Source organism: Castor canadensis, chromosome 2 (assembly GCF_047511655.1).
Source record: "Castor canadensis chromosome 2, mCasCan1.hap1v2, whole genome shotgun sequence".
NCBI lineage: Eukaryota > Metazoa > Chordata > Mammalia > Rodentia > Castoridae > Castor > Castor canadensis.
The window spans coordinates 11,876,403-11,885,520 of record NC_133387.1 but is presented as its reverse complement, the minus strand read 5'-3'; the positions used below and the strand labels follow the sequence as shown (position 1 = coordinate 11,885,520).

The window sequence follows — 9,118 nt, the reverse complement described above, 5'->3', positions numbered from 1 at the left end:
GACTACTATGTCTCAATCAAAACAGTCTTAGTAATAAAAAGCTGCTGTTTCATGATTTGCTTTGGGAATAGTATAAGCACCCTCTAGACGCTAATTATATTTAAATACTGATAGTTCCTCAATCATGACTTCTACCAAAACAAGCAAAAATTACCTTTGTAGTACTATTCTTATTTTAGAAGCCCTTCTCTTTCCATTATGCAGTTATTGTCTTACAGACTGGCACACAAAACTCTGAGACAACCTATGTGTCATGGTTATTTTATAAGTGTAAGATTGTTAGTAATTAATTACATTCATTTTGATTGTTTTATCATATTTCTGTTCTGAAAACTGGCTGCCAGAATAAACAATTAGGTTGTGGGAACATACTTAATTTAAATGTGTAGAAAGTAATACTTCATCTATTTATTGATCAATTTAATTGAATAAGATCTTAAATAATAATATTAATGATATTCCACACACTGAAAATAAATGTTATAATAAATAAGACGTGTTTTAAAGAATTTTGTCAAATAAAAAATGTGATTCTCTCTTTAATAGTGAAATGCAGGAAAATCAGACAATGGTCACAGAGTTCATCCTACTGGGGTTTGATCTTGGCCCAAGGATACGTATAGTCCTTTTTGGACTTTTCTCTCTCTTTTATGCCTTCACCCTGTTGGGCAACGGGGTCATTCTGGGGCTCATCTGGCTGGAACCCAGACTGCACACCCCCATGTACTTCTTCCTTTTCCACTTGGCCATCGTTGACATTGCCTATGCCTGCAACACGGTGCCCCAGATGCTGGTGAACCTCCTGGACCCAGCCAAGCCCATTTCCTTTGCTGGCTGCATGACACAGACTTTTCTCTTTTTGGCTTTTGCACACACAGAATGTCTCCTCCTGGTGGTGATGTCCTATGATCGGTTTGTGGCCATCTGCCACCCTCTCCGCTATTCTGCCATAATGGGCTGCAGTGTCTGCATCATCCTACTGATCTCTTCTTGGACTTGTGGCTCTCTCCTGGCCCTGGTCCATATGAGCCTCATCCTGAAGCTGCCCTTCTGTGGACCTCATGAAATTAACCACTTCTTCTGTGAAATCCTGTCAGTCCTCAAGCTGACCTGTGGTGATACCAGGCTAAACCTTTTTGTCATCTTTATAGCTTCTGTGTTTGTCTTAGTGGGGCCACTCTTCTTGGTTCTGGTCTCCTACTCACTCATCCTGGTGGCCATCCTTAGAATCCAGTCAGGAGAGGGCCGCAGAAAGGCCTTTTCTACCTGCTCCTCCCACCTCAGTGTGGTGGGGCTCTTCTTTGGCAGTGCCATTGTCATGTACATGGCCCCCAAATCCCACCATCCTGAGGAGCAGCAGAAGATTCTTTTCCTGTTTTACAGTTTTTTCAATCCTACTCTGAACCCCCTGATCTATAGCCTGAGGAATGCAGAGGTCAAGGGTGCCCTGAGGAGGGCGCTGTACATCGAAATTCATTCTCAGTTGGAGTGACGCTTAACAAACAGACTCAGTAGTCTCCTGGAATCTTTGTGTCCAATTACTCCAAAATTCAGTAAAGTTCAGTCTTTCTTATTTGTGCTTTAGTGACAAATGAGCATGCCTCCCTATTCATATGCAGGGATGATTTTTTATATGTGGCATTCACTGCCCCCTATGAGGTTTGATCAAATAGGATATTTTATTGTTCTTTGAGTTAACTATCTGTGAAATTAAATATGTTTATTCCATTTTATGTATCCCAACAGTTGTAAACATGCCATTCATCTCCTTAACCAAATTATATCAACTGACTAATGTCGTATGTTTTAAGATTTCAAAGTAAAGACATAAAAAGGCTGCAGCCAAAGGCAGTGATCCCCAAAAACCGAAAACACACTTGTCCATTCTTCCAAAATCATCTTTGCTCAATGTAAGAGTTACTCAAGAGGTGTTAGATTCTCATGTGCATGAATTAATAAATTTTACATGAAAATCGTTGACTCATATTAGGGAGTTTACCTGCAGATTGAGTGAAAGAACACAGTTACAAGTTGTAAAGGAGAAAGGATAGAAGAAAAGATAAAAACCTATGACATGGAGGGAGCAGTGAAAATTTGTTTACAAATTCAGGAGTCAACTGGTTACTTGGTATCTGGCATATGTGCAAAACTCATCATTCTCCCTTTGGATAGCCTGAAAATGACTGTCAGAGAGAACTATTTAGGTTGTTCTATGATTCTTCAGAAAACTTAGAATGCTGAGTTGTGAAATATATATATACACATATACATATATAGATATTATCCTAAATATGATTCTCCAGCATCTTCCCATGAACACTTCTCCTTCTCTTAGTCTAAATGTATATTATATCCCTCCTTAGAATGTCTTACACTGAAATAGGAAATATACCATGTCACTACCTAGCTGATTATCCAGCCATGGTGGTGGATTGATTCCTGTTGATTCTGTCTACTTGACACCAAATGATTAGGATGAGTTCCCATACATGTTACGTTGTATTTCAAGGTGTTACCTTAAAAATCTGTTTTGAACTTGCTCTGAGATGAGGATAGCCACTTACATCCGGACTCTTTCTAAATGCCATGTCAGAGCAAATATCAGACTTGTTCAAAAGAATGAGTGTGTGTCATTATTTTGGGAGTTAACAAGTGGTCAACCAAACTCTTAATTATGATGTAAAAATGGAGACACTCAGGCAGGGATTTCTGAACTCAACAACAAAGTAGGTTTTTATGATAAAGTATAACATTTTGCTTAATCACTTAACAAGTGACATATACTACATATTATACTACATATTTGTAACACTTTTCATGGTCCGTTTTTATTGAGTTATCATAACAAAGTTATGATAAGTTGCTCTTATCAGTTACTTTTACACATGTGCATGCCAGAAAATATTGCATACTAGATAGTTAACTAGACAGACTGGGTCCCAAGACTTCTGTCCTTAACCACAACAATGTCCACTAGTATATCAGTATTATCAAATAAACAACAGAGCTATTTATTCCAATATAGGATTGTAAAGTGAAGGAGGAGTTCTTTACAGCTTAATGAGCTACTCTGTGCACCATAAAGACTGGTGGACCAGAAGTCATGATGAGATTTGGTTATTCAGAAACATAACTGCTGACTGCAGGGTCACAAACTTTTCGTTGGACACAAGCATGAAGAAGTTGAGAATAAAGGCTGCTCTCATTGATCATGGAGATTTAGTTCAGTTAAGATTCAGAGCTCCGATAAAAGTCACACTCTCTCTCCCTAGCACACAGAAAGATACCTACCTTTGCTAAAATTTAAAACGGAGCAGGCTGACTTTAAACTGAAGTATGAAAAAGATGGATGTGTTAACAACAACTGTGACTGCAAGGATCTGAGAGACAGTGCCAGAGTACCATGGCAAAGAGCAGGGAACTGGCAGACAACAATGGTGTTGGGAACCAGTGGCTTTTATCTGTCATTCTAGCTATTTGGGAGACTCAGATCAAGAGGATTGTGGTTCAAGGCCAGCCTGGGCAAATACTCAACAACACCCATCGCCCAAATAACCAGAGCAAAATGGACTAGAGGTGTGGCTCAAATGGTAGAACACTTGCTTTGCAAGCATGAAAACTTGAGTTCCAACAACGGAAGAGAAGAATGATGGAGTAATTTCATACTGGTGCCTCACAAACCAAATCGGATGACAATATAGTCCTTGCATAATTTTATGTAAATAAAGCTCTCTATCAAGACAAAGAAATTATTATTTCAATTTTTTTATTCAAAATTATTACAGTCTTCCAGGTGGTATTTGCTACCACCTGAAGATTGATGAAAGATTACTGGTATCAGTCAAACTTAAGTATAACTCTATTATACACCATATGGTCAATTAGTGACTTATATTACTGTGTACACTCAATCCTTGCAAAATTTTCTTCTGGAGTGAATAATTAATTTCATGTCATTCATAATGACCACAGAAGAAGTGCAGGCATTTTTTTAGAGGAGATATTTAGTACCTAATATAAAAATGTTGATGATGCATAGTGCTCTCTATAACATACAGAATAGATGTTACGGGTCTTTCTAAAGAAGTATCCAACACTGCTAATACTCTGTAGCTATGGTGTACCATGACAGTGCTTCTGCTTGCAATGTAGCCATGTAGAGAGTATTCATTCTCCTATCTTCTCCAAGAGGATGGCTATTAGGGACTTTTAACTACCAAAAATGATAGTAAGAGGACTCTATAAGAAGAAGTAAGCCTCTGAGCCAACAAAGTGACCCCACACTGTATTAGGCATGTACAGTGGAATCTGCTATCACCAACTTGCAGGACTAATCTTTACAATTGTTAGGAAGTGTAGACCAGTGTTTCTCACTGTGTGCTGTTTTGTGTGTACACATCATCTTGGGAAGCTACAAAAATACAGATTATGATTGAACATATCTGAATGGGATGGGCAGACACTCAAATTTCTAACCATCTCTCATATCTTGCTGATATGTTGAACCACAGATCATGTTTTGAATATTAATAGGGAAGGACTGCTAAATCTGTGTTTCTTAGGAAAATGTTGGAGAAAAATGAGTCAGTACAGTCTCACAGGACCTCATGCCTACAATGTCTTCCAAGACCACAAGGAAGCTTCAATTTTTTTGCAGCGTTGGCTCAATTAGATTTGCTGGGGTTTTATTTAATTTCTATTAGCATAAATTAAATGTACAAAATAGCTTCCTTATGATATTTATATACGTGCATATAATGTGCTTTGAAATTCAGCCCATCTATATTGCTATTTCTTAACCCATCTCCCTCCTTCCATCCTTTTTTAATAGTTTTCAGTGAATTGTACTAAACTATTTTCATACAGATACATAATGTATTCATCCTGCATCATCCTCTCCTTTCCTCCTCCCCCTCTTCATGGTTCCCCCCACCAAACATAACCCCTTTTACATTTGTACTTATTATTTTGAGAATTGTCTTCAGTTCATTTCCCATGTTGATTCTTTGCAGTGTTAGTTTTTGTGCTTCCTGTATATTCTGGTTATTAATCCCTTATCAGATGTATAGCTAGCAAAGATTTTCTGCCATTCTCTATGCTTTCTCTTCAGTTTAGTGACAGCTTCCTTTGCTGTGCAGAAACTTTTTGATTTTATGAAGTCCATTTGTCAACCTTTCCTCTTAACTGCTGAGCTATTGGAGTTCTAGTCATAAAGTTATTGCCATGCCTATGTGATCCAGTGTTTTTGCTATTTTTTCCTAGAGGAATTTCATAGTTTCAGATGTTCCATTAAGATCTTTGATCTACTTTGAATTGATGCTAGTACTAAGTGAGAGACTGGGACCTTGTTTCGGTGTTTCGCAGGTAGATATCTGGTTTTCCCAGCACTATTTGTTGAAGAGGCTTTCTTTTCTCTAATGCATATTTTGGGTCACTTTGTTAAAAATCAAATGACTGTAGCTGTGTGTGTTTGTCTTCTATTCTAATTCCATTAATTTTCATGTCTGTTTTTGTGCCAGTACCATGCTTGTTATTTATTAGTATGACTGTAATATAGTTTGAAGTCAAGTATTGTGATACCTCTAGCGTCGCTCTTTTTGCTTATAGCCTTGGCTATTTGAGGTATTCTATACTTCTATAATAGAAGTATTGGTGTTTCTATCTTGGTGAAGAATGTCTTTAGAAGCCAGGAGCCAGTGGCTCACACCTGTAACCCTAGCTACTCAGGAAGCAGAGATCAGGATGCTCACAGTTCGAGGCTTGTCCAGAAAAATTGTTGGTGAGAGTCTATCTCAAAAATACTCAACACAAAAAACCAGGCTGGGGAGAATGGCTCAAATGATAGTGCTTGCCTAGTAAGCATGAGGCCCTGAGTTTTAATCCCAGAACTATCAAAAAAAGACTGTCTTTGGAATTTTGATTGAGATTGATTGAACATATAGATTGCTTTTGGCAGTATGGTCATTTTCACAATACTGATTATGCCAGTCCATGAGTACAAGATGTCCTCCCATTTTCTAATGTCTTCATTGATTTCTTTCTTTAGTGATTTAAAAAATTTTTATTGTATAGGTCTTTCATCACCTTCATTAAATTTATTCCTAGAATTTTAATTTTTGAAGCTATTGTGAACGGTATTATTTTCCTGGCTTCTTTCTCAGAATGTTCATTGTACATACAAATTCTACTGATTTTGTGTATTCATTTTGTATCCTGTTACTTTGCTGAACATGTTTATGAGTTCTAAGAGGTTTTTGGTAGAGTTTTTATGGACTTTCAGGTATAAGGTCATATCACCTGCAAACAGAGGTAACTTGAGATCTTCCTTCCCTATTTGAATCCTTTTTATTTCTTTCTCATGTCTTATTTCTCTGATTAGGAATTCCAAACCATGTTGAAAAGGAGTGAAAGAGTGGACATCCTGCCTCATTCTTGATTTTAGAGGAAATGCGTTCAGTTTTTCCCCATTTACCATGATATTAGCCATAGCATATGTTTACCATATGTGGCCTTTATAATGTTAAGGAATGTCCTTTCTAGTTCTAGTTTCTTCAGAGCATTATCATTAAAATATATTGAATGTTCTTGAAGGCTTCCTCTATATCGAATGAGATGATAGTGTGATTTCTTCCTTGATTCTGTTTGAGTGTTGTATTATACTTATTGATTTGTGTATGTTGTAGTATCCTTGCATCCCTAGAATGAAACCTGCTTGATCATGGCAATCTTTTTAATTGTTGGGTTCTGTTAGTATTTTATTGAGGCTTTTCACATCTATGTTCATTAGGGATATTGGCCTATAACTTTCTTTTGGAGGGAGTGTTTCTAAGATTTGAACTCAGGGCCTTGTGCTTGCTGGGCAGGTGCTTTACCACTTGAGCCACTCTACCATTTGTGATAGGATTTTTTTTTTTTTAGATAGGGTCTTGCAAACTATTTGCCTGGGCTGACTTCAAACCATAATCCTCCTGATCTCTGCCTCCTGAGTGGCTAGGATTACAGGTGTGAACCACCAGTGCTTCGCTATAATATTTTTGATGTGTCTTTACCTGGTTTTGGTATTAGGGTAATACTGGTTTCATAGAATGAGTTTGGTAGTATTCCTTCCTCTTTTATTTTATGGAGTAGTTTGACAATCATTGGGATTAGTTCTTCTTTAAGGTTCTGGTAGAATTCAGCAGTGAATCCATCAGAACCTGGGCCTTTTTTTGTTAGGAGGTTCTTCATAAGTGTCTCAATCTCATTGTGTATTGTAGATCTATTTAAATTGCTAATGTCTACTTGTTTCAATTTTGGTAAGTCAGATGTGTCAAGAAATTTATCTATTTCTTCTTGATTTTCCAGTTTGCCTGAGTAAAGGTTTTTAAATACTCCCTTAAGAGCTACTGAACTTCATTGGGGTCTGTTGTAATCTTCCCCTTTCATCTTAGAGTCTTCTCCTTTCTTTAGTTAATTTGGTTAAAAGTTTGTCAGTCTTGTTTATTTTTTTTAAACAAACTTTTTTGTTTCATTGGTTCATTGTTTTGCTCCTTTTTGCTACAATTCATTGATTTCTGCCCAGATTTTTATAATTTCTTCCCATCTATTACTTTTTGGATTGATTTGTTCTTGTTTATCTAAGAGTTTGAGGTACATTATAAGATTATGTATTTCAAATCTCTCTAATTTTTTAATGTGGGCATTCTTAGCTATAAACAACCCTTTATGGATGCCTTTGCTGTGTTCCATGGGTTCTATTAAGTTATGTCTTAATTTTCACTTGAATCTAGGATTTTTCTTAATTTCTTTCCTAATTTCGGCAATGACCCATTGATAGTTCAAAAAGGTGTCATTTAATCTTCATGAGCTTGAATGGTTTTTCTCAGTCATGATTTCAGCTTCTCCTGTTTGCTTTCAAGCTCCATTTGCTTGGAAAATCTTTTCCATCCTTCACCTTAAGGCTGTGTTTATTTTTGTCAGTAGGGCCCATTTCCTGTAAGCAACAAATCATTGTGCTTTATTTTTTTCTGTTTGGTTGGCTGTTTTTGTTTGTCTGTTTTGGAAGTGCTGGAGTTTGAACTCAGGGTCTTGTGGTAGGCCAGTTCTCTCCTGCTTGAGCAAAGCCACCACAGCTCTTTTTTCCTTTATTTATTTTTTCAGATAGGGTCTCACATTTTTTGCCCAGGGTTGGCCTCAGAACATGATATTCCTTATAGCCTCCCTTATAGCTGGGACCAGGCATGAGCCACCAGGCCCAGCTCATTGACTGAGATGGAGTCTCAGTAACTGTTTGCCTGGGCTGGCTCTGAAGTGTGATTCTCCCATCTCCACCTCCTGAGTAGCTGAGATTATAGACATGAGACACTACACCAGGACCCTAGGGTATTATTTTTTACTCCAGCCTACTAGTAGGTGTCTTGGTTAGAGAATTGAGAATATTAACATTTAGAGCTATAACTGATAGGTATGTAGTAATTCTTGTCATTTTGTTGTTTTTGTAAGTTTTTCTTTCCTAAAACTCATTTGCTTCTCAACTCATCTATTGAGATTTAGTCTTTCCCATTTTTTTCTGGTTGTGCTTATCTTCTTCTGAATATGGATTTCCTATAATTATTTTCTGCAGTTCTGGCTTAGTAGTCATAAATTTCTGTAGCTTTTATTTATCATGGAAGATTTTTATTTCTCCTTCAAATGTAATGGATAGCCTTGCTGGATACAGTAATCTAGATTGGCAGTTATTTTCTTTCAAGTCTTGAAATACATCATTCTGGGCCCTTCTTGATATTAGAGTTTCTGTTGAGAAATCTTATGGTATTCTAAGGGGCTTGTCTTTCTAGTTGACTTAATGCTTCCCTATGACAGCTTTCAATAGTCTTTCCTTGTTCTGGATATTTAATGTTTTAGCTATAATATATCTTGGAGTAATTCTTTTCTGATCTTGTCTGTTCGGTATCCTAAAAGTATCCTGTACCTATATGGCTGTCCGTTTCTTAAGATTTGGCAAATTAATTCCAATTACTTGGTTGAATATGTTTTCTATCCTTTTACTTTACCTCTTTTTTTTCTACTGTGTCTATGATTCATAGTATTAGTCTTTTAATTGTGTCTCAGAGGGCTTGCATGTTCCATTCATACTTCT

The 9,118-nt window shown here is 36.9% G+C and overlaps 1 protein-coding gene across 1 annotated transcript; it reads left to right on the top strand.

Moving 5' to 3' along the window:
• The first annotated feature begins 550 nt into the window (after positions 1–550).
• LOC109675471 (olfactory receptor 2A1/2A42-like) lies at positions 551–1,492 on the top strand. Its single transcript, XM_020152165.1, has one exon. It carries the CDS (start codon positions 551–553, stop codon positions 1,490–1,492), a length of 942 nt encoding a protein of 313 aa, XP_020007754.1.
• Positions 1,493–9,118: the final 7,626 nt, after the last annotated feature.

Coding starts and splice junctions, on each gene's coding strand:
- LOC109675471 (XM_020152165.1), top strand. CDS start 551: ATGCAGGAAAATCAGACAATGGTCACAGAGTTCATCCTACTGGGGTTT.